General features: G+C 32.0%; 1 protein-coding gene across 1 annotated transcript in view; it reads left to right on the forward strand.

Annotated features, from left to right (window-relative positions):
• LOC143181878 (uncharacterized) overlaps positions 1-27,833 on the forward strand; it is a 107,512-nt gene that overhangs the window by 37,512 nt on the left and 42,167 nt on the right. Inside the window, exon 2 of the mRNA XM_076382538.1 lies at positions 7,508-7,693. Coding sequence (XP_076238653.1) covers positions 7,508-7,693 — 186 coding nt within the window. The remainder of the gene's footprint in view (positions 1-7,507; positions 7,694-27,833) is intronic.

Genomic DNA, 27,833 nt, shown 5'->3' on the forward strand with positions numbered 1-27,833 from the left:
AGAACGTCCATAGGTGGAACAAACCCCATAACACCGTAGAGACCGATAAGAGCAATATCACGCTGAATGTGAACGCGCGTTACCAGGTCGCGTAAAACTTGTTTAACAATACTTTAATTTCCCGCATTGCCGACATGGCCATTGTTGTTGCACCTTTATCGGGCACATGTCCGGCATCGCGATTGCAAGGAGGAAGGCTGCTCTTAAGCATTGCAGAGGGAGAAGGAGGAAAATTAAAGTGGTGCATTAAACTCTGCAGCGTAATTTGCTCAAAAGACCTCACTTTCTTTCCGATAAGTAAAGGGAATCGTGCAAGCACTGCTTTCTTTTTTCTTTTTGCGAAGAGAGCCGCATGATGAACGAGTTCGAAAGTACGAGAGAATTATTTTGTTATATTTTTTATGGGAATTCTTTATAGCTAATTATAGGACTTTTATTCCTATGTTATTTGTAAAGGGGATTGAATTTTATTGTTATTTCGAAAATGTGTATCTAACACGGTCCTAAAGTTCATTCGTGCATTGATACCTAATTTCGTTTGGGATTATATCTCTGTTTACAATATTATTTTTACTGATACCGTTCACAAACTGGGTCCATGTAGCTTTCTTATGCTTTGTATCTTAAAAAATTTTTTAAAATCTTGAATACTTTTCCATGTTTCTAGAATATTATCCAGTAATTTTTATTGTTATATGTTATTTTAATTTTTTTAATGACGCAGAAGAAAATTCAAAAACAAGAATGGTCTGGGTCATAAATGACTAAAATTGCAAGTGGGGGGTTCAATTCTGAAATCTGAAATTAAAAGAAACGTGATTGATAGTAATGAGTTGGTGACGAAAACAAAACACTATATTATCCGTTATACATATTTGTAAGTGTTATTATATAATTTATGTTATATTTAGAGTTAGTATGCAATTGTTGCGCGTAAGGATTCCATTCAAATCAGTTTTATCTGTCATGATAACACTGTGCGATGCTGAGCTATAGTCAGAAGACAAAACAGAATAGTCAATTTCAACTTTATGCACTGATAATTGTTTAAAAAAATGTTTCCAATAACTCCTTATTATTTCATGTTAATTTAAAAATGTCAAGTGTGATTTAACATAAAAGTACCTGTGAAGAAAACCGACGTTGAGTTACACTTCAAAGGAGTGCAAAGGGTTAATCTAGTATTTTAAATATTCTGAACAGTACGCCGAGGCTCTTAATGCCTTCGCAATCTCAGAAGTTTGAAAAGACATCATAATATAATAGTATAGTCTCATTTAACCCAGTCTTAATCGTTCACACTTTTTTTTATTCAGAGTTAATGTTCACTGTGATGGTGATCAGTGTACATTGGAACGTCGACTTAATAGTAGTCGAAATTACAATTAAGATGATGCTTCAGGTATAAATTTCGTGTTAAATCGATCCTACTATATGCGAATGGGTTTATTACTTGAAATCAATTAACTTTTAGTTACAGACTATTGAGATATCTATAAATTAAGTATCTCAAACCAACAACTTAAAAACAAATACTTAGTTCAGGTTAAGAACAGTTGCATTTATGTTGCAAGTATTATTTATGAATTTCCACTTTCTTTATCAAAAATCTAAAAAAAAGGAGTTAAAGTAACGATTCTATTACCCCTCTTAGACATGTGTGACGCAAGACGGCAAAGCAAAAAAAAAGTTTATGGCAATTTGTTCTTCAGAAGTCCTGCGCCTTGATCCGAAGAAAAGAAGACTGTTTACAAGGTTTTACAGTAAATTTGACATCATAGGTCCAGAAACCTCAGCGGTACCATAAATATTTGGACCTCTGTGTCTCATAAACGTCCGTCATTCGGCGAAAACGGATGGCACATGCTGGAAGTTGCTTTCCAGGTCGGATGAACAAGATCAACTCAAGAGCATTCCTCAAAGATGTTATAGCATTCCTTACGTGTATACAGGGATGTGTGAATATTTTTCCAAAGTCCGGGTTACGAAGAAAAAAGATTAATATAGTCAGCGAAAATAAGATTAGTTTTCTTGTACACTAAATAGATCTTTTCATTTCTTAAATAATACATATATAAGACGAACGATATCAGAATAACGGATTTTTTAAATATCAGGATAAAACTTAGAAATCGAGACGTTAAATGATGAAGTATATTGTTAATTCAAAATCATATAACCATGTGTATCAGTACCTATTAATATTTCTCTTAAACGAATTAATATTCATGAAGAAAAGGTCTTTAATATTCAAATGGAATATGCAAATATCTTTCCTAAGCAATGGAAGTTTAATGCAAAAGACCATAACCTAGGGTACCTACCCCAGATTAGATAATACTTAATTTAAATCTATCTTATATTTAACTTAGAGCAACGAACTTGCACTTTTTATTAAATGTAGGTAATATTCCATGAAAAGGAATAAGGTATAATGTCAAACTTATTAATATGCAAGGTGAATCTTGTAACATCACGCATTGAAATAACTTGTAAATTATTTGCCATATAAAGACATGTTCCAAACAAAGTTTGCATACCTTCGAGCAGAACATATAGTACAGTAATCAGTTTTTTATTATTTTGCATTTTTATCGAGATATGAAGGTCATCTTCAGCTTTTAAAATATACCCCCTTCCCTACCCCCAAAAATGTTAAGTCCTCGTAATAAACTACTTATCCGGTGTCGGGAAAGTATCGCAACCACGTCGTCAATTTTTTACATAGAATTTAAAGCTATAAGCCTAGTTTATACTATGGCAAGTGAAGCACAAGCCGAGCAAATATTATACGTACCAGCAAAAAATCACAAATACACAACAACTAATGATAAAAGACTATCAATACGTGTTTCGTCAGTATAATCGTTTGGCTTGGCTCGTCGGTAATATAAATTGAGCTTTATACGAATTCGAGAACGAGTATTAGCCATTTGGGCTCAATAAAAAAAATAAATAACAAAAAATTGATTAGGAAAATTAATTTCCAAATTATTTTAAATAATGGTAAATTACAAATAACATGCATATAGGAATAACGTCAAATTGTAAAGCTTCCTTTTCACCATCACTGCACTACAATTACTCGTTTCTGTGCACTACGCTTGATGTTTAAACAGTGATTCTATTGATGGGGATACATATTCATAACGCATCAACTTGCCGACAAGGACGGTCTTCTTAACGTAAGTGGTGCACTTCGTCATGTGCAGAGATTACCAATCGTAACGCGTAACGTAGCACTGTACCATTTAGTTTAACACTTCCTTTAACATTGGTTGGATGAGCACTGTGCGTGTTCTGTTGTACGTCACTGCGTAGGAGTATCTAACTTCAACTTATTAATTAACACCCAATCAATTTTTTCGCCTAAAAATTTCATACTGTATTAATTTATTGCCATTGTTTAGAAACTAGGAGAAGACATGTTCAATTCTAAAAATGACACTTTAATGACAATTAAAAAGAATATTTAAAAATATTGTTTAACTCATGCAAACATTTAACACTGCACTTTATTTATCATGGTAATATTATTAATTTATTTTAGGCAGGTTTTTATAACCATGCATTAATAAACGAAGGGTGAATCTACTTTTGTCATAATAGTATTCCTGTCATCGTTTAGCTTTTAATCTTCCTTTCGATTAAAATTGCGCTTCGCGAAATAAATTAAGTTGTTAATAGAAAAATAACGAATTATAAGTCTGTTTCAATAGTAAAACGCATATATAACATTGCAAACATTCAAATACAATAAGAAATTTAAGTATTCCTTACATTTTATAATCCTTCTTCAACCTCTTCAATTTAAACAATCGAGTAAAAAGACGCCAGGTCTCCCAGATAGAAAATTACATTTTGATACTGTAGTCTTCTTCAAAATGTTACAAGAATGTATGTATGAATCTTCATAAAATTTTACTTCTTGAAAACATTGCGACGTCTCTTCTCGAAATGATCTTTTTGTACTGCGGGAAATGGCGGTTTCAAGCATAAAAATTTGATCAAGTTTGCCAATTTCCACAGTTCTCAACATTCCAGAAACTAAATCTTCCGAGATTTTTAGTTCTCGACATAGCGATCTTACGACGCAGTGAGACACAATTCGCCATAGATCGTGTAATCGTAATATGTATTATTATGTCACACGCGAATGCGATTCTCGGCCAAGTTGGTGCATTACGTCATACCGATGTCTGAAATTCAGCAGTAGGCGCCGTAACCATTATATACGTACTTATTTGGAAGATCGTTCGCCATCGAGGTCATCGTACAAAAATGAAAATCACGGGAGATAAGACGAGCGAAGAATCGAATTTTGTAGCGAGTTATGAGTTCGCTTAAACTGATCACCTTTATTGGGGTCAAGAGATACAAGCTTACAAGCTCACCCACTTTCTTCGGAATTGACTTCGAAATTTGATTGAGACCGCGATGGGACTTCCATTAACTGAAACAATAGGAAGACATATTTGTTCAGATAATATTGGATAGCGTACTTGCTGTTCCAGCGCCAATTAGTCTGCATTTTCGATAAAGTAACATGGATAAATGTAAATATCGTTAAGGAGAAAAGTAGTGTAAAGAAGAAATTATCTAACAATTTTATCGGTTCTCTATCATTTTATTTGCAGAGTCTTATAAGATTTGTAAGCGTGAAGAATGCACATTTATATGTATTTAACTCTTGAATAGTAGTTGTATAGCTAGCATTTTAGGTATCAGATATTTTTGCTGACTTAAAAGAATATTGATTTTTCTATAGTAGCTTTTTATCTTCTAAGTCATCAATTCTTTGGTAATTTCTATTTGATTTAATTAATAAGACAAATTTTCGCTTTGAATTAGTTGTTATACACAGTGAATCATGAATTACAACAAATGTAATTTGTTTTTAGATAGGATTTGCTAAGTTAAAGAAAAAGAAGTTTAAATAATAAAATATATAAATATTTTGTTATGTAAACTAGTGTAATAACTTTTTTAATTAATTTTTGCTTTTTTTGAAAAAAGGAGTTTACATATAATTTTGTGAAATGAGGTTCAATCATCTTCATCAAAGTAATGATAACCATTCTCTTTAATTAATTTATTGCTATTTAGTGGTCACATATATTTCAAACCCAAATAGGAACTGTCTTTAATATTGAAAGAATACATGTACACTTGTTTCGATTAAATTCATTAATGATTAATTAAGATTGATTATTTACAAAGCATAAAGTAATTGCTTCGATCAAAAAGCTACACATTTATCAATCTGGTGCTTTCATTTAATCAATTTTGAATGAAAGCGATAGATTATACGCAGACCACAGATATTTAAGCACAATCACACAAACACATACAAAAATACGCAAAGAATATGGAGAATATTATACAACTATTTAAAATATATATCACATATTTTCTACACCTTCGCTGTAGGGATAGATATTTGCATAAATACCTGTAGTGTAATTATAATATTTATATATAGGACAATGGACAGTTTGGTGCATTTTTCGCTTCTTGGAATCTCTGTAGAATTTTAAAATGACTAAGGTACCTTGACAAGCGATTGAAAACAAGGTGACTCGTCATAATCAATCGTGTAGGAGGCATAAACTGATGCATTAACGCAGCAATGACCTTGATTACATGCAATTTTCAGTCGTGGGCGGCGGGCAGATACTGAAATGCGGTTTTGCTTTTTCTTCTATTACATAAACTTACGTTACTAACACGATCGGAGAATCTGACTCAAATTACCGTCTGTTTGAAAGTCAATATCGAAGCTTTCTTTAGTAAACAGTTATCTCACCGACTTAGAGTTGCAAATAGTTTTACAAGGTGTGGTATATGCTCTACGGATTTTCCAAGTGGGATGGTTGACGTTGTTTTACCATGTTGTAATGATCTCTTTATTTCGTGCATTTTTAATGATTTATTGTTAGTATAATGCATGTAATTATGATAACGCAGTACCTTATATATTAAGTAAAACAGATATTTGTATGTAACACAATTTATATACTCTTACATATCACACACGAAATTGCAATTGTTAATATTATAAATCGAAGTATCTTCTAATTAAAATTAAAAGAAATAAAATTATATAAAATCTAAAGAATTAAAATTAATATTAATATAAAGCAGATATATTTCAATTATATTAAAATTGACATTTATTTTTTACAAATAGTTAAAATTAACTAGTTTTCAAATTCAAGAAATTTAATATACGAAAATTATTCTGTAAACAATTGTATTCTTTTATTACCTAAAATGTAGAATAACGAAAAGTTTCATTCTATTGGTTAATCTCGAGTTACTACTATTAATTAAACAAAATATTTGTCCCAGTAGATATATTTTGCTATTTTTAATTTTCAAATATTAATAAATTAATAAATTTTTAGCTGTTTTTCTATTCCATAGTTCCTTCTTACAATTAATCTTAGTTATCAAAATACGAACATTAAAAGAATCCTGAAAATTTTTTCCAATATAACATAATTACACAAAATAATTATTGAAAATAGTATCTAATGATATTTAAGAAATCTGAAGTTTCAAAACGATCGTTACTGTAACTGTGGTATGTAATATTACAAGTATTGACTGTAAGATGTTCAGGCATGCCGAGGTCAACGCTCCAAATCTCTAAATTCGACTCACAATAAACATAGGAGCACCTGAATAATCAACGCATATAACCCAAAGAACGTAAACGCTACTGGGTATCTTTTAACAGAAAACACATTTTACAACGTGCTTGGTTCACACGTCGAGAAGACATTGTACATATACAATACGAGATTAGGTCAGAACGAAATGAAAGGACATTGTGTGCATGTATACATATACCATACTTCGTAACAGGGTTTCCTCGAAAGCTGAACGTTCGTCGCTTTTAAAATCCCGTTGACATAAGCGGTACAACTTTCATCTCAGAGCGCAAAAGCAACAAAGTGAGATTTCAATCTTTTTCTTTCCTTCCACATTATTCAAATAGACAAATGGGAAGCGTGTTTTCAGGATGCAGTGACGACATTCTTTCAGAAATCAGAACTCACATTGCGAGAACCTTTAAGAAAATGAAAAAATTTAAGTTTGCTGTTATTTATGCATCTACCACATAGAGTAGATTCCCTGTCTTTAATATTGTATTTACAGTATTTTTGTATCATATATAAAAAATATTGATAACATTGTAAATTAGACAGCAGCACAAATACTATTCAAAGACTGTAGTATTTTAACCGATTCAATAATCTTGATAATTCCGTATCTTTACCGAGAATTTCAACTCTTACATATATGCCTGCCTACTTCTTTTATTTATACCAAAATGTGTGAAAGCTACTTTCATTTAATAACGAATCGATCAGAAAATTGCATCGTCTGAATTAGTTGTGAGTCTTCTATCCAACCACAGTTGTATCCAATCATCTCATTTTTGTCAACTTTCCTTTAAACATATTTTTATTAACAAGTACATCCTTTTCATTTGTTTCAGAAATGTCGAGATTCGTACAAATGCAACTGCACAGGTATAAAAGGTATCGCGGGCTTCCCAGGCATCTCTGGTCCAGAAGGACCGGAAGGACTTCCGGGTGACATCGGTCCAGACGGCCCCCCTGGTCCAAAGGGTGAGAAAGGAGCTGGTGGAGAGCATGGTTCTACCGGAGAGAAGGGATACAGGGTAAGTGGGTTATTTTCTAGGATAATTATCGTTTTAAAATTTGCAAAATTAGCATGTTAATTGCGAAAGTTGTAGACATTTGCTAAAAAATTGCCTTTTAGAATGAAAGCAATTTCAGAGTCCTTTTATGCATCATTATTAATGACATGAGATATATGTAATGATTGTCGACCATGTTTCTTTATTGCTTAGTTACTTTATTTTTCCACTTAAACGTGATAAACAAAGAATGAGGTGGATGAAACTTTGTTTCATATAAATTATTAAAATTTAGGACGGTATTAAAATTTAAAATTTAGAACGTTTCGTATTAATTTATTCATGGTTCGTTATATTATTAATCTATTCAGTTATATTAAAAATTACAAAGTGATGAATTTTGCAAATTTTCAATTAAGTTAATGAAACAAATTTCTAATGTAGTATAAACATTAACTCGTTATGATTAATAAGAAAAGTTAATTTTCAAAATAACATATACTCATTATATGGGAAAGCAAAAGCATAATTTATATACACTACCGTTCATGAATATTCGAACGATGTCAGATGTTGTGAAAAATATAGATTCCTTTATAGTAACTAATGTATATTCTTTACATTTGTTTAGTATTTCTATCATATCTTAAAATTAAGTATATAATAATTACAGTAATTGTATTTTTAGCAGTAATTAATAGTTAGTCTAAGTAATAAACATATACCAATAAATCTATAATTCTCCAAACTTGTGAAATCGTTCAAATACTTATGAACGGTACTGTATATTGCAATATGATTGGCTCACAAACAGTTAGATTACACATAAGGATAAATTTTAATCGAAGAATATAACTCTGATTGATCATCTTGTTTTTCTTGATATTTTCGAGTATTTGTTAAAGGAGATACATTTATTTTTATAAAATACTATTTGACTATTTATATGTCAAATAATGAGGCTATTTGTTGCATATGTTTAATTATCAGCTTCAGTTTTACAATTTGATATATTAAACGATTACTCAACCGCAACTCACATAACACAGAAACGTTTTAAAGACGTCTTAAAGACTTCCAATAAAATCTTAAAAATGTCCAGAAAACGTCACTGACAATGAGATGTCTGATATTACAAATTAATTTGTTTTTAGGACACCTTAAAAGACATTCATAAGACATTTTAAAGACGTCCAACAATCTATAAGATTGTTTGAACATCTATAAGACGTTCAAACAAAAAATAGGCAATGTAGTGAGTCTCTACGACATCTTATAGACGTAAATTTCGTAAGACGTATGCTGTTCGATGTTTTTAAGACGTCCAAATTATGTTGTAAAGTGTTTAAACATAAAATGAACATGAAATAGACGCCTTCAAGACATCGTGTGCTATCTGGGATATGTTCTAATAGTTTACACATGACGTTAGACTCCCAGATAAAAAAAGGTGTAGGATGACATAAATAGTCGTTACAGAACATTGCAAAGAATTTTTGGATACTGCCGCGATTACATCATAAAGTTGTTAATGAGAACTACAGACGAATTTTTTTATTCCTATGAGTCAGACTCTGTAAGTATAATGAACGTAAATAAAGTATAACGTAAAATTGCAGCACTGAGGATTACATTAATTCTTCAGAATGAAATCAAATATTTATATTTTAGTTTAATTTTAATTGAATTTTAAAAAATGAGTATAAATATTATTAACTATTAAAATTAAATGAAATTCTAATTGTAATGTCATATTTCCTTTAAAGTCTTTTAAATCTAAATTTTACAGTTTTAAAGATTATAGTATTTCAATTCGTCAAGCTTTAAAATAAAGCTGAATATTTTTCAAAACGATATTAAGCCTTGGTTTTAAATTATTAACTTACTTAACTTTTTAGTGTTATTCAATTTCTTTTGCTAATGAATATGTGTTATTACTATAATAATCATAATTGCTATTGATTTAAACAATTGTATAAAACTTTATTAAATCGACAAAATTCATTTGTAAACAAATCGTCATCTTTTAATTGAAATCAAACAACTATATTAAGAAATTAATACTTGAAATGAAAATCACGCGCACGATACATAAATACATAATGCACCCTTTTAAAATAATAACAGACAGTAAGTGCCAAAAACCAGTTTCTGGTATCTTAATCGTAAATGAACCGCGAGAGCACGTACGCTCCCTGATCAAAAAACGAATGATTGCAACGTCTCACGCGAATCCAATTTACAAAACCTTATGGTATCCTCTGAAGAAAAACGAGGAAAGAAAGTGTATCTTACACTGAACGCAATCAAAGGAGACCAATCGAAATCAGGCGGGACGATTGCTGCGTGGATCATTTGGTGAACTAACGAGAACACCAGACACGCGTTTTTTCTTTCGTTTTTAATGCAGTTATTCCCCCACTGATTACGTGTGTATTCGATCCGTAAGAAGAATAAAAAAGCGCCGTGGCGTCACCGGTCAGAAACGGAACGTTCCCAAATGTGGAGGAAGGGAAGAGTGATTCGAACGGGAGAGAATTACCGACGAACTCCCACGAAGTCCGCCCGCACTCGATGTTCTCGCACAAGAAGCAGCGAGTCCGTTCTTTTGTAATTTATTTCAGCCCCTTCACGACACGACGCGATGTGATGCGACAATGATAGCTTTCGATCGATTGCTATAGTTATAGTCACTGGGAATTAAATTAGCGCCGCAGAAATCTTGTTCTAACTGTTGTAAGAGATAGAAGACGAAACAACAAACAAACTGATTTTATTTAATGAAGTATTGGGTTGATGCATAAATTTGTTCTGTGTCACTTTGTCCTCTTTTTCATTTAATAGTGTGTTTAACGAACCCAAGGAACGTTCCTTTTTTTCCAATCATCGGCAAAATTCAATTATCATGAGCGAGTAAAATCGACAACTGAATTAAAGAATGCTAATGTCATTTGAATTTTGCTAAAGTGGGGAAAGAACGCACCATTATGCTATAAAATAGTTATAATTTCTTATTTCTATGTACATTTATGACATATATGTTAAAATAATAACATGTTTCGATAAATGTGAACATTTTGACAGAGGAAAGAGGGAGAATGTTGTAGCACGAACTTATGCATCAGCCGAATAATTAAACTTTATTCGGTTTTGCTTTTATTACCTTCCGAAATAAATGAATTCTTATTTATGATTAGTTGCTTATCAACGCTGTTCTTTTTTCAAACTTTTTAATCACAGTCAAAACACCTTTCAAACCGATTCTCAGTCTCGCTTGATTTATGTTCCATTTCTCACTCGTTCACTATGTCATAAGTGACTAATTAGCTAGCCATTCCTGGCATTCTTTTCGCGAGGAAAATATGTCATCTTTCTCATCATTAATTTCCTTTAGTAAAATCAAAGAAATTATAATCACATCGTCACTCACTAACTCCGAAATTTGAATGGGTTATATCCATATAGATTAAATGCTTAAAATGAACATGTTGCAATAGAATACAAGCTTGTAAAATAATCAGAAGAATAGCAGAATGAATTCAACTAAAAATAAACTAAAACCAGGTTTCATTATCTCGTAGAAGAGTTAAAAAAAATTACAAGGTTCCAACACGCAATGGTTTTATCAACAGAGGAAACTGAAAGGACACATGCAGTGTATATTATGAAATAGTATTCAGAGAATCGTAAGTGGTACATAACCATATACGATAATGCATGAAATTCCAAGAGCTCGTACATAATTCAATGAAATATATTACATTAATATCTATATATAAACAAAATTCTTTTGCAATATTAGAATACAGTCCTAAAACAGAGTTTGTAAATAGAAAAATACCTTATATATGAATGAATGTGATCTTTTTCTTTCGAACTGTAGTTGTATATTTTTTAATGCATTAATTGATCCAGCTCGTCATTTTCTGTGAAAAAGTAACAAACTATTTCTGTTGGATAAGTATGATGAACTACTAGAGCAGAATTTCCTGATTGCAAGTCCATTCGTTACTATTTCCACTACTTTTTTAAATTACTGTCTCACTTTTCTTTATATCATTTTAACAAAATAAACGCAAATCATTAATACCTTAGGGTGTGAACTCATTACTGTCACGGTACGTGAAATCACATTACATATTATAGCAAATTTGTTTCGCATTATAGCAAAACAGGTCTAACACAAGGGAAAAAGCTCGGCACACAGTATGGATTTGCTATAATATGTAACGTGAGTTCACGTGATGTGACAGTAATGTGTTCGCACCCTTAATTGATCACAGACATATACCTATGTATTTCTTGTTCTCAATAAGCACATTTTTGGTGAGGAGTGAGGTTATAGCAAAATCTTGTATTAGTAACAGAATATTTCTCGTTTTAAAGTCTATGTTAAGAAACATATCCTTTCAAATTACGAAAACTAAATAAATTAAAAATAACCTATTAATCCTTTTAGATAGTTCTCTTAAAATGTTAACATGTTGATGTCATTCAATGTCAGACATATTCATATGTGTCAATTTCAATGAAGCATATTGTATTATTGAGACCTGAATCGATACTGAAAAATGTTTAACTATAACGCAGAATCATGAAGCTTATGCAATTAATTGTACAAATACAGAATCAATAGAGGCAATAGCATAGTTATTCGCTGAAAACAACTGTGGTGAAATAACTTTTTAACATCCGTCTTAAATTTCTTTACTAGCGTATGCATCATGTCATTTTCTAGGGAAAATCATAAAATATTTATGTGAGAAACTTTTTTATGTCTTCAATAACACTGTTCAACACGGGTCTGATTTTGTAAGCGTGAATAAACATTTCCTATAGATTTCGACGTGCTGATTACGAATCTGCAAACCGTTTTTTTCCAGAACGTACAGTTTTTGAAAAAATCAATTTTGAAAAAAATGACAAATTTTCAACTTTGGGATTTTTCTGTGCTTTTGCCGTAGTAGTTATTTAGTTGCTCTTTGCACGAAATGATTCTGTGGACTCTCCCGAATAAAATAATATAAATAGTTATTAGATTATAAACATCGAAATAGGTTTAAATAACAATTAAAGTAAAAAGGACACCTAAAACGCACCCATTTTTGCTGATATTTTTCACTTTATTTCAAAAAGTAAGGGTCTAGGAGAAAATTTGACTATACCACGCGATAGAGCAAACCTTTCTACTAAGGAAAGCATCAAGTGAATGTTCAAAATTATTTTTGTTTTCAATATAGAAATAAAATAGTTTGGCGAAACGCGCGGCGGCGACAGTGGTACTCAATGACGGCGGCGCGCGCCGGTGGACGCCTCGCCTATCGCCTGCCGTTCCGCGGACCCTATACACATTGACGTCATTGAGTACCACTGTCTCCGGCGCGCGTTTCGTCAAACTATTTTATTTCTATATTGAAAACAAAAATAATTTTGGACATTCGCCTGATGCCTTCCTTAGTAGAAAGGTTAGCTCTATCGCGTGGTATAGTCAAATTTTCTCCTAGACCCTTACTTTGTGAAAGAAAGTGAAAAATATCAGCAAAAATGGGTGCGTTTTGGGTGTCCTTTTCATTTTAATTGTTATTTAAACCTATTTCGATGTTTATAATCTAATAACTATTTATATTATTTTATTCGGGAGAGTTCACAGAATCATTTCGTGCAAAGAGCAACTAAATAACTACTACGGCAAAAGCACAGAAAAATCCCAAAGTTGAAAATTTGTCATTTTTTTCAAAATTGATTTTTTCAAAAACTGTACGTTCTGGAAAAAAACGGTTTGCAGATTCGTAATCAGCACGTTGAAATCTATAAGAAATGTTTATTCACGTTTACAAAATCGAAAAAAAGTCAAAATTTGTTGAACAGTGTAATTTTTGAGGTAGCATCAGAAAGGTGACTTATGAGAACAGTTTCGTCCTTTAAACTTGCGTAACTAAATGAAAATGTATGTTTCGTATTTTGACTAGTCAACAAACTTCCAGAATTTCATTAAAACGAGGTCGGATATTTTGGGATTGTCTCTGCCATTTATTTTGTAAATATTCCACATGCTATTCTTACTATAACTTGCGCTGCATTAACCCTTTGTGTTTGAAGTTCTTCAGGCAATAGACGACAAGTGACTTTGATTTACGCTTAGGCTTCGTTACATGCATTAAATATAGCACTTTAAATATGAAGATACAAAAATAATAATCTTAGGTCTATTCTGAGATCGACTCTTTCATTTCTTACAAAGTAGCATTAGTATAAACTTCAGTCTGCCCAGGAGGCATATTTAGAATGCAAGGAGCTAAGAGACTGTAACTGAAATAAACTACAGTAGAGACTCTTCCATCTAAAGTTTCACTAATGGAACATTATACTAGATGGATTAATTATCTGTTTCTCCCATTGCAACTTCTTCTAGAGTTGTTGAAAATTCGAGGGTGATTAGACAATTATGAAATTAGTTAGAATATATCTGTGATTATATGGCAAAACGAGATAAGTTACATTTTAAAAACATAGAATTTATAGTTTTTTTAACCTTAATTTCGTTTAATTTGCAATCTGTTATAAAGTAACATTAAACAAGTGTCATTACGTAGGAAAATACTAGTTCATATTAACAGATAATTTGTCCAATGGTATATATTTTCTATAGTTTATTTTGTAGTTGATCTACATAAATCAATAGCATAAGAAGAAATTATGATTCTGAAATATTTCACGATGGAAGGATAAAGATCGATTTGATACAACTGAATACTTGTTCTAAAGAATATAACAATATCTCAAAATGTCGAATATGAATGAATAAATGTGACAATAAGTTACTATCAATAATAGCAATGTTCCAATAATTCTATCGCATAAACTTCAAGCGTTCCAGAATGCGAAGTAGATTGTATTTGTTTGGAAACATTTTAGCTGTTAAGGTCCTAAAACATGAGTTTGCTAGGTGAAGTATTTGAAACAGACTGAAAATTTCACGCTACTGGGATTCTACATCTACCTATTACAACTACATACAAAATGCGAACATAATACCAACAATGTGAAACATTTGTGCTTAATAGAAAGTTGTAGACACAAAATCAATGATGTACTTAGAAACTTGTTATTAATTGTACACTATTTTAGTGTACCACACCTTTAAAGGAAACGTTCCCATATAACACAAAATAGTGTCTATCTAAAAACCCAAGCTTCATCAGGCATGTGCATATATGAACTTTCTTTTCTTATCATGTTATCTACAATCTACCCTGTGAAAGTGCCCCACATTTTTGTTAACACCTGAAGAAATGCAATTCTTAAAGAGGAATGTAATTAAAAAATTTCAAATACATGTATACAAGGTGTTTTATCATTAATAGTACAGATTGGATCAGATGGAATCTATAACTGGAAATAAAACGAAAATCAAGAATAATGAAATTGCCTGAGAGTAATTTCGCACGTACTTAATAAATAACTGACGTCACGGATTTCGCTACAGCCGTTATTACGACTATTTTTGTTCATGGTATAATACCAGGGCTTGTTTATTATCAGAATACTATTGAAGAATACATTAAATACAGAATAATAAAATAATCAGTGTATTTTTTGTTAAATTAAGTTTATTTTCAGTCAAAATATTGATCAGAATGTTGTCCGTTTTCTCGTATATAAAGTTGTAATCTTTTAATTAGGTTTTTAGGTCTGTAGTGAAATTCATGACATCGGTTGTCTATTAAGTACCCGTACTCGACTGATATTTTAATTTAATTTTCTCAAAAACGAAGTATCCAAGCAATTTCGTTATTCCAAATTTTATGAAACACCCTGTATTTATAGCTTGAATATTCATTTTTATAAGTAAACCTTATATAAATACATATAGTTTTGAGTGATGAAACCTATAAAAGTATTGTACCTACTTTTGTATCATTTTTTCATTTATCATATTCATATTCGTAGTTTTTATATAAATACCAGAATTTGACCAAACCAAACAATTTTGTCTTGTTTAATATCAAGCCTTTTATTTCAAATCAAGCCTAAAATCAACTATCGTATCGTTGCAATCCAACCAGTCAAGAGTACCTAAAATATAATAATCTCACGAAATATAAAAATACACAGCTTTACAATGGTATTGTATAAACAAACGATAAAAGTTATTTATTGCCGAACATTGCATTCTAATTTGCGTGGAATATTTCACCCTTTCCTAACAATAACTCAACCACAAACAGAATACAGAGCGAACGTAATGTTAATGAGCGACGTAAAAAGGGCATAGAGAATGCAAAATTATTCAAATACTTAGTGGTTTAGCATGCAAATATATTAAATGTCGGGAGTCCACAATCTGCCGAAAAAACGAGTCGCCGCTCCACAGATGCAAGCACACAGTTACGTCGTCGTTGAAACACAACCGTTTAAAACGAGATTACATAAAATAGAATTACATAAAAGTTAAATCGGGTTACGAGAAGAACAGAGGATGCAGTAACGAAGTGATAAGAAACTTTATCGAAACGATACGAAATAACGCTGAGTGCTTTGCTCCGCTCGACGATTGCGCGTCGTTGGACAGATCCCGTAATGAACGTCTATCACTTCTTCGTAAGATAAGAGTTTACGACCGTGTTCCTGTCCTTTTTTTTCGCGACACGTACGGATTGCATCTTCATATCAGGGCGGCCTGCGGTCCAGAATAAGTCGTCGGGGCTGACGTCATGGCCCTTTCTGGTACCGCTACACCGAGCAATCTTTTACACCACTGCAACGTTGCCAGCATCACCGATTTTCCTAAAGTCCTGACACTTTCCTGGTTATCTGAAACGATTGTTTTTAATTGAATGAGTTGCTTTCAATGAGTATCGCGAATTTTACTTGTTTACTCCAATTCTTTGGAGTGGACCATTCGAATTAGTAGATCAGTGTTGCGATTGCTGTAATAGTTTTATTGAATGGTTGATATCGATATCGGATTTATCTTTTTTGTTCGTTTAGCTTTGATTTTTTAGTTCATGTTACAAAAGAAGATTTTGTATGCAACATACAAAAGGAGTTAACAGAAAAGTTGTTTATTGAATATTTTTAAAACATCAATAATCTGTTCGGTTCTCGTGAAAGATGAATTTAATTTTACTGTTTAGTTACTGATTCTGTGGGCTTGAAAAGATTTTTTGTAAATTATTATATCTAATATTTTATGACTATACATTAATAATTGAGGTTTTTTCGATCAAACAAACTGGTTTGAATTGAGTGATCAAACTGAATGGAATGATTCAGATTGAATATATTTTACTGATATACTTATGTATAATACACATATTGTTATCAGTGAAAAGTGATATAATATTAATTATTTTATGTTTGTTATAAATCATTAAAGTAACCAATTTATCAACCAGTAATTTTTAAGACGTAATTTTGAACTTTAAATTTAACTTTTTCAGTTACTAATGAAATTAACGTGAAAGTAATCTTCACTTCATTAAATACTGAAGAGTCGCAAATTCATATAAAATTAGAGATTTTTTAAATTGATTTATCCTTTAAATTCTACTGTGTCCCAGAAAAACTGTTGTTAATACATATTGAAACACAACTTATTGCAGTAGTAATATCTTTCATTTTAATATGAACTATACTCCAGTAAGTGTTGTCTTCATTGGAAAAAATGCAATAAGTATTCTTTTCTTCACAAATATTTATAGGAAGCATTGGTACCTACGTATAGTTTTTCAAAGTGATATATAATTGTATTTTCAATAACGTACAATAAAAGCATTATTACTTGCTACTATTAATTCATTATAATGCTATTTCATTACCAGGCTTATTATTTACATTTCATATAACAATAGTTACGAAATAGTAGTGCTATTTAACAGTAATACGAAAAGTAATATACAGAAATAAGCAAACTCAATATTCACATTAAATGATTTTTCATAATAAAATCAGAATGATTCTATTACGCATTTTATACTGTACTGTAGAAACTGCCCCAATTCTCGATACATTATTGAATATTTTGTATAAAATGAGCAATATGAATCGAATTTTCTCATTTCCGTGTCAACTTACTGGATTGTTATGAAATTTCCGTCTTCGATTTTCTGGATAGTTATGAAATCGTCCTGTAGTAACACAAGAAGTACAATTATATATGTTTTTACATAATATTTTAAAATTCCATAAATCTTCAGAAACTAATTGCATTATTGCCTACTTCTTCTTAAAGAATACAGTATCGGATATAGAATACAGTAAAATTTTTAATTAATAGCAAGATACTCTACACATCATTGACCTCTTCTAGGATTTACCTACGGTTTATGTCTATGAGATTCTAGAAATAAAGCTTTGTCAGACTTTAAAGAGCAATTAAATCTTCACGAGACAATAAGAGTGGACTGGTACCCGAGATTCCGGGTTTGGGTCGCGCTGGGTGTTTGCCTCGGGTTCGGGTCGGGATCTGAAAGTTTATGATACTCGCGAACCTGAAATCGAAGTCGGATCGGGTCGAAAACCTGAAAATTTGTTACATTCGGTGTTGCCCAGAATATATACACGGTTGTACGCCAAATTAATTTTGTATAACTAGTTAGAATAATTGTACACAAAAAGGTACACCTCACTGATTTTAGTGAAATAAAAATATGTTGTAGACATCAACATTATGAATAACTTTTTCTTATACATATAACCACTGCTCGGCATTAGTTTCCAAGATATATGTAAAAAATTGTTACTACTATCATATTGAACTTTCCTGATAGTATGCATTCGTGGTAGCGTATGAGTCAGTCCGCTTATCTGCTGTTTCTATAAGCAATAAGCAGTACGGGCCCGGCAACCAATATTATAAGAGGTGGTCTAACTGTAACTGTGGAGCTTGAGCATTGTCTTCGAAACCTTTACTAACTGTCAGTGGTATAAGTTAAGCCATTGGATAATTCTAAAAAAAGAAAAAATCCTATAAGGACCCAATGTTTCTAGGTTGACCTAGTGGACAAACATAGAATGTAAGAGAGTTAGGTAGATTACCTTTGTCCACTGGGTCAACTTAGACCCACTGGATCCTTGGGTCGCCAGGGGGATTTTTCTTTTTGTTGACTTGTCCACTGGGTTAACTTATACCACTGACAATAAGCAAAGGTTTCAAAGACAATCACGTATACACAAAATTCAATGGATAGTAGCAACAGTTTCTTACAAATATCTCAAAAACTAAGGCAGAGCGGCGGTTATATATGTAGAAAAAAGTTGTTCAAAATATCGTCCTCTATAATATATACAAACATTATAAAAGTCGGTGAATTATACCCTTAATGCACAATTATTTTTATTAGTTTTTAAACAAAACTTTATTATAAGTATAAGATATAAGAAAACGCTTGGGTAATGTTTTCTTGGTAGAGTTTGAAAGAGATCTAACTATCGTTGCATAAAACATAAGTAAAGCTGCAATATGGTTAAAAACTATTGGTTCAAGACGTTTGTAGACCGATGGGCTAAAAAATATTCTACTGGTAAAATTTCAACAAGGGTAGGTGGTAACAAAAATAATATATGTAGTTGGAAATCTTTACAGAGAAGGAGAAAGGAAACTAACAGATTTTTGAACATCATCACAGAAACTGCGCTTTGTGAAACGTGTTCCTTTGACATCTGAGGTGCATTTGTTCAACAAGCCTGCACTCTAGGCTATATTTATGGTCACTTAGAAAACCCTTCGACTCTGACAATACGCTAAGCTAGCAATAGCCAGGATGTGATAATGTTAGTACACGACGTAGGGGTACCCAAATCTTATGTCGTAGGGCTGGATAATTTTTCAATCAGGTTTTATATTTATTCGTGTAAGTAGGAGAAAGTTGCCGAACTTGGACCACAATAATATTTCTTATTGCAGGCTGATAATACAATATTTATAATATTTAAGAGATAGCAGGAAAAAATGTTACAACTTATGCCTGACAATGTAATTGATTTTTTCCAAAATATAATATAAATAGTTAAACAAGCAATTTTTCATAATTGTGATATCAGTCTACTCAAAGCAATCAGTTTTCTAGAATGAAGCTTTGATTTCCTATATTGAACTGCTGAATCAAAGTGTAAATGATTAAATTTTCTTAATAACAAGTTTACAAAATGTACTACATAGATGTCAGCATACCTAATTTGCAAAGCCTCATATTAAAGGTCAATAATCTAAGCAATAATATTTTTTTAATTTCGTATCTACTCCTATACACAATGTATATACACTTTATCATATTTTCTACTTTGATTTCTTCACATAAGTTACAAGACTACTCACAATCCTTTTTTTGTCTTTCAAAATGATGTTGTTTTTATAATATTCTACCACTGCCTATATTAAGCTGGTCTAATCTAAGCAACTTGACTAAATGATTGAAGATATTTTACCTAACCTTGATTTTAGGCAAAAATTTAAAAATGAATACAGTAAATTGTAACTTAATAGACGTATTCTCTATATGTGTATAGAGTTAAAGATCATGCTACGTACGTTAGAAACGAGATGGTAAAAATAAAACTTTGCCTAACTCGAGACAGAGATTTTAAAAAATATGGTCTTTCTAAATCGAATTTTGTTAAAAAAGAAAAGTAAAGCAGGAAGAGATTACTAGACACGCACTTACAACAATATATTTCGTGACAGTTTGCTCACGAAAACTGCATTGATGTACCTATATGCAATTGCGTGTATTTAAGTATGCAACTATAGAGCAAGCTTTTGTTCTTTGTCTTGTTTTTATTTATAATATATTCTGATAACAATAATAACATTTTTCTCCTTTGTACGACTAAACTATTATACAAAAAACCATCGCCATTGTGCGAAGACGTACCTACTTATCGACTGACAGTAGGAAACATTTTCATTGCAAATACATCTAAATTTATGATCCAATAATTAATCGTCGTCCTTCTAGAAGTTTCAAATACGATTTCTATAGCTTTACCGCCCGCAGTAGATTCACAATAAAGCGCAGCGACAATTCCAGCAATTCCACCGCGTCCTCTCATAAAACCGTCTGATCTTAAATTCCGAATAATTATGCGGAATCCACGCAACATCTACCACACAGTTCTATCAAAATAGCTTCGATCCAGCAGTTATTGTAGGAAGAATCGGACACGAACTCGTATATTCAGGATTTCTAGAAAACGTGGGAGAGACGCGTGTCCATAAAACGAGAACGGACGACGTCGTATGCGAATCGATTTCCAGAAAATTTGTTCATTTACTCAAGAATCTCGAGTGAAACGCGGGCGTTCTCATCCGGTTCTATGCAAATTTCATCGAGCTCATCGTCAGCCTAGTCACCGTAAATTCTCGACCACCGTGCCCAGCGACGACCATAAAGTCGAAGTGACTGCGCACGATTAATTCTGATCGTTGCTCCGACGGTATTGTTCACAGTTAACCTTTCATGTAACGACGTCTCCCATTTCTACCATTCCTTCGCGTCATACTGGTCCAATTCACCAATGATCGACTGAATGATTTCGCGGCTTATTTGTCGTTTCGGAATTTGCATTTACAGATCACATCCTGGCGCGAACGCCTACAGTGACGTTATGGTCCTTTCTGGAGAATGGTTTCTGTAATCAGCAGTAATGTATTACTTATGGTTGACGCAACAAGTGAGAATGTATGCGTTGGTTTTCGCGAAGTTTTTACGAAATATTAATCCCTAACCCCTACAATACAAAGGACGTACGACATATAAACCTTCATTTTTTCCTGTACAATGGAATCTTGAACTTTAAGCACGATCCGTTCTAGGTTTTACTTTCAAGTTGTTTAACTTTCACATGAAATTTTCCCATTTGGAATAGTATAAATTCAATTAATTCATTCGAGATCCCCAAAATTGACACAATACGAAACATTTTAAAGTCTATATCAAAAGACCACAATGATAAATAAAATACCTAATAATGGAACATGTTCAATAATGTTAAATGTTTTTATTTATTTAATGTTTACTTAAATTTTTTTAAATACCAAACATTAATGAAGTAGTGTACTACCTGCTATATTGATTATAATAGTGAAATATTTATTTAGGCTGATAAATATTTATAAGACAAATAAAATATTTACTTTAAACAGCATATCAATAGACGCTATTTGTGTTTTACAGTGCAATTGGTTAATATTACAAAAATACTATTTTCCATTCAAAATAATATCTTGTATTGTATTAAAAGTGAAAATACATATCTCTATGTAGAAGAGGATAGTATTTACATGTCATATCTCAATTTTAGGAAACATTGCAAGGTTGAGAAACAGTCAGGAATATTCGATACGTTTCTTTTATCCACCATTATTTATACGTGGGTGGTGAGAGTAGGAGTTGAGGAATACAAAGCTCCTAAATTGAGAATCGAAATCCCATTTTGTCCAATACCAATGTCACAAAATGTATCATATTTAAATGTTAAATTAAGTCTCGTAAACCAACATCTGATACTGCTTTGTTCAATAAATGTTTGAAAATAACAATAAATCTTCATTATTATACGTTAAAAGTATATAAAATGAAGATATTTTGAAACATTAATTTCGATTTACCAGTAGCTCTATTAATCACATAGCAGAAACACTACTACAAGTAACCATATTGCAAAACTGATATTTTCAATTTTACATTAGATTATGTATTTCTACATATAGAAAAGATTTATTTTTGAAAAGATGGTGTAATTCTTCTTTTTGTATATTTCAATAATATCGTTGAATTTTGTTCAATTTCAACTTTAGATTTTAAGTTTAAAGTTTATAAATTAATATAAAATGAAAATGTAATATATTAATAAGTTGACAAAATACATCAAGATTATCAAAATCGATGATGTCTACCTTGTTCTCTATAAATATCATATGTATGCAGATTTTATGTATTTTATTTTATCAGCTTTCAGCAACTTAGACACTTTCACAATATTGGAGTTTTTTCAAATTATTCGAACTGTCAGAACTGTAGAAAATAATTGCAAGTAGTAAATTTCATAATATTTCACGCCGTCAAGGGGATATGAGATGCTGCTTGTGAAATGAAATTGTCTGTTTTCCTCCTGTGTCTAGAACAAATGGCCGTTAGAGTTAACAAATCCATAATAATTATTAGATAACCAGTACAGCAACCCTCGGAACCGGAGAGTCACATTTATCGCATAGGTACTGCATTCTTTACAGTTTGCTGAACGTAGAAAGAGGCAGTTAGTCGGCGAAAGAGAGAGAAACTGACAATGAGAGTCGAAGAAGTTCGACAAAGAATAAAGATCGCGTATCGGTACTACAATATTAATGTATAAGCAAAAAATTGTTAGTTGTGGTTCTTTTTTTCGTGGCATATTTCTGATTAAAATATCAAACATGATACAATTTGGGTTATATGTATTTACTTATGTTACACGTATAAGTCTAGGAAACCATACGTTTTACGTACGCCTTCTCCATTCCATAACCAAATGGAAGGTGACATACGCGAGAAATAATGCGTTTGTATATATATATGTACATAGAATAAGATAGTTTGTATTCAGAAAGGCCTGTAGCTTTTACAGAAACAATGTTCGTACAACAACAACTCGACACGTGCGTCGTTTCACAACTTATTATTGTTAGCGTTTTGCCAAAAATGTCTTTGCCTGGCATGTACATATTGGGACTTTTAATTTTCCGAGGAGGAGTATGACACAACACAGCAAAAAATGGGGATCAACTACATGTTATTGCATGGCCTGCTCAAGGACCTGAGGATCAACTCGACGTTGCAATTAGTTCAAAGTTTCCTCTACGCATATCAGAAACGTCGCCACAGATATTTCAAGAACAGAGGTCTATACATACTATTAAAATTAAGCTCTTCGCCTGTGTCGCATTTCACAACTCACGACGCGATTGTTCGTGAGAAAACTACAAATTTCCTGTCTACATCTACTTCCATCGTGTAGAAGACACGAATTCAACGTCACATTACATACGTTCCAGACATAATATTATTTTAAACTTTATTAACAACTTCTGTGTTTCTAATTTATTAACAGCAATAGTAAAGGTAACAAGTTATAATTTTATAAGTAAATACAATCCGAATTATATCATATTTGATACCATTGTAATCAGAAAAATATCAGAAATATCTTAACAAAACTTGCGTGCAAATATAACCAAGAATAAACATTTTTGCCGTTGATTTTGATAAACATTCTCCCGAACTCTATTTACACTGTTCAACATTAAAACCTTCGTGTCGTTCTTACCGCCGAATTAATCGCTTCACTGGTTCTAAAGTTAATTATCTTAGTGGTGGGGATAAAAGTTTCACATTTAACGCATAGGACTTTTCCACGTTTATTGAGAGAATACTGTATCTTCACTTTATACCACCGACTCAAACGATTCTGCCCCCTCCCCCTCTCTCTCTCTCTCATTCAATGGCGTGTAAGAAAGAGGTAGAGTATGGATGCGGTCAGATTCGTCTAATAATAAGCTGGGTGTACACAAAAAGATAATGAAAGTTTTTAAAACATTAAATGAATCATGGTAATTACACCAAATGCGGCCATAAATTGCATTACATAGGAAAATTTCATTTCAATTTTAAAAATTCAATTGTAGTGACTAAACACATATGCATAAAATATCCGTACCTTGCCCTCCGAAGTAAATCTTCGCACGTTTAAAAATATCCACAAGTAGCACATAAAAACTGACAGAAGAAGTACAGGTCAATGCAAACACAGTTCATTGTTACTAATTTTTATTGTGACATAAACCAGTGGCAAGATTAAAAGATGTTATTGATAATAATAGAAGGTAATTAATGCAAAATAAATAATAAAAATAAAAGAAGGTAATACACAGTAAACGATAAGTATTCTACCATTCCTCATCGCCTAAGTCAAAGAAAACATTAAAATAAATAATGGTTAAATAGGTTTATCATAAGTGAAACGATATAGTGAATTTATTGTTATACAAATAGAGGTAACAACGTCAAAAATAGCCATATCTTAAAATAAGTAATTATACAATTTTACACCCCTTCATCTTTTGCGTCTATAAAAGAGCTGCAAAAGCAATATTCACAGATTTTTGGAATTGGAAAACATTATTTTTGTAAATATATGAAATATTAGAAGTATCTAATCGTTGGAAAAAGTAGGTACATAAAATCACCGACAACTTATTGTGGTGAAATATATAGTAATTTGAAGAAGATATATTTATAGTCTTTAATATATTTAAAGCTTATTTAAAGATATGACTTTTCATATATACCAGCCTAAAATTTCAAGATATAGTAAGTACAGCAACGAACTTATGACGAGAATAATATAGAATAATGTAAATCGTAAAATTCACTAATGATAACCTTCCGTTAACTTCATGAAGCTTGTGCACATTTGACAGAAGTCAAAGAGGAATCGTCCTCGACAAAAGCGTGGCTGGAAGCAAGTAGGAACAGTGTAGACCTTGCTTCGAAATTACGAATAGCAGAGTAATAGGACTGGCACAATTCTGTACTCCAGGTTAACGATTCGGTCCAGCTCGCAACGTAGGCGTTAATGATAAATTACGGCATCTGGCGTTCCTCGCGTTTGGCATTGATCCCTATCTACGTAACGATTACCCAGATATTACTTATTAGGCCGTGGTTACATTTCAAACGAAACGGCACGACTTTGTGTGTAATGGAACATCGCCAGAACATATACATGATAAAAATAAATATACATTTATACAGTGTTTAATAAGAGCAATGCACTTTGTGTTTTTTAGCACAATTTCACGATAAACTTCACGTTATTTTAAATTGTAACGCGAGTTACCACCACCGTGAAGTTGTGTAAATTCCTTCTTCCCGGTTAGGGTTAGAAGGATATTAAATTGTTCCAACACGATTATTAGTTGCAAATGTATATAATTTCAATTCACTGGTCGTACAATTGGATTTGTAGTTTTGTTTGTAAAGCTCCAAATGCTTATTATACAGAATTTACTGAAACTGAAGCTGAGGACGTCTCGCGACTTCCACGATGTCGATTCAGCAAAGATAACCGAACAATAATTGAACGAATACTCTGAAGTATCCTTTTTGAATAACTTCGCCTTTCTCCTTCCATATCAAACCGTCAGCAAGAGCCGCAGAGCATATTCCAGCGAGGTAGGCCTTGACCTAAGTGACCAATTAGTAAACGTTTGGGGTTTATCTAATGGAAATATACTGAATTGTTCAGCAAATCAGCTCGCTGGACATTTCCCATGTAGGCTAGCCGAAAACCCAGCAGCTGTGGTGCACGCATGAGTCGTCAACGTTGACGACTTCAATTCTCATGTTTGAGCGTGCCTTTTGAGTATTTGATCAGAGCGAGCCGGAAATACCCCAGGCACGAGCCATGTTTGGCTCAGAAAACCCTACGATGGGTCATATCTTTGAGATATGTGGTCATGGTGACCGGTGGTACCTAGGGTATGGTTACGTTAGATGGCTTGGAACCCCTGATGGGGTTCGACTCTGATCTTTTTGATTCGTGCACCACATGAGGTTAGCTTACGACATGGAGGAGAAAGTCATGTTAATATTCAGAGCCAATGTCGCCGAGAAGGTTTGAATGTTTATTCAAATCGGCTATAGATATGATTACTGTTTCTTCGTAATTTCGCGTCAGGTTGGTCGATATCGCGAAACACTTTGGCGGGGAGGGGGGATATACATATCCGATATTGATTGTATAACTGTTATTTTTCGGTTTTAGGTATATCGATTTCAAAACGGTTCTGAAATCGATGCCAGCTCGTATGAACTATGCTTATACCAATTGAAATCGATAGATTTCATTCTTGTAGATTATTCACAATTTTAGTTTTCTGTAATTTAAAATAATCTATTTTTTAATTGCATCGAACAAATCTCAGGGAACGATTTGATTTGATTTAGAAATCTTGCATTGAATACCGTCGTGAGTTTTAAAATTGTAGATAATTTGAAACAGTAATATCTAATGATTTTAGTTAGTGCATAGTTGATATGAGTATATGATATGAGATATCCGTTTTGAAACCGGTATACCTAGAACCGAAAAATAACAGTTATAGGGCCAATATACACAGAATTGATGTAATATCTGTTCTAAAGAACCTAAAGTGAAGACGATACGGACGAGAACTATTATATCTATAACTATTGTAATATTATTTTAGTTCTCATAAAACAGTTTGAAACACTTACTTTTGGATCTGTTTCAATCCTTGCACATATCGCACTTACGCAAAAATAATAACATAAATAATAAATTCGCTATTTTCAAAATATCTCCTAATAAATCCATTTACATTAGATTTTCGAATAAATTTTAGTTAATGTACGTTCTACAATACACCTAATTGTGTAATCACGTAAATGCCAACTTCTTTACATAACATAAAGCACCAAAATTGCTGACAATGTTAGTTAAAAAATGATTGCTGACAAAATATTCAATAGACTTAAATAAAGAAAGCCTTGTCTATACTTACGATACCTATAAAGGAATTATACTTATTACATATTATTTAAAAAATGAATGTCAAATCGCTCACTGTCAGAATTTTTTTAACAAAACTTTGTCCACATTTTCTCGCCTTTTGTAGCTATGCGCAATCCTTATTTACGTAAATTCACTGGTAGTGCATCGCAACATTTACACATGTATATACTTACTTGTATTAATTACTTAAATTAATGTTAGAAATGTAAATCTCTCCTGTTGTTACTTCCCTTCCGAGATTACTTCCCCACCCTTCACCTGCGTTGACGATCCCAGCATTTTGGATTGAACGTTTCACTATGAAGGTAGCAAGGTGATGAAACTTTTTTTAATATAACTTGCATTACTTTTTTGAAGCCTAAACTTAAACGATTTTTATGAAAGTTTTTAAATAGTTAATATACTTGTACATATATGTGATTATATGTATAATGTATACAGGAATACACTACTAGCCAAAAAGTTTGGAATACCTTGTTTTTCATTCAAGTTATACGAGTTATATACATACCTATATTGTAAAATACATTCAGTCTGAAGTTGTTATTTTTAATAATAATTACAATGTTTTCTAACTACACTATAC

Source organism: Calliopsis andreniformis, chromosome 1, assembly GCF_051401765.1.
Source record: "Calliopsis andreniformis isolate RMS-2024a chromosome 1, iyCalAndr_principal, whole genome shotgun sequence".
Taxonomy (NCBI): Eukaryota; Metazoa; Arthropoda; class Insecta; order Hymenoptera; family Andrenidae; genus Calliopsis; species Calliopsis andreniformis.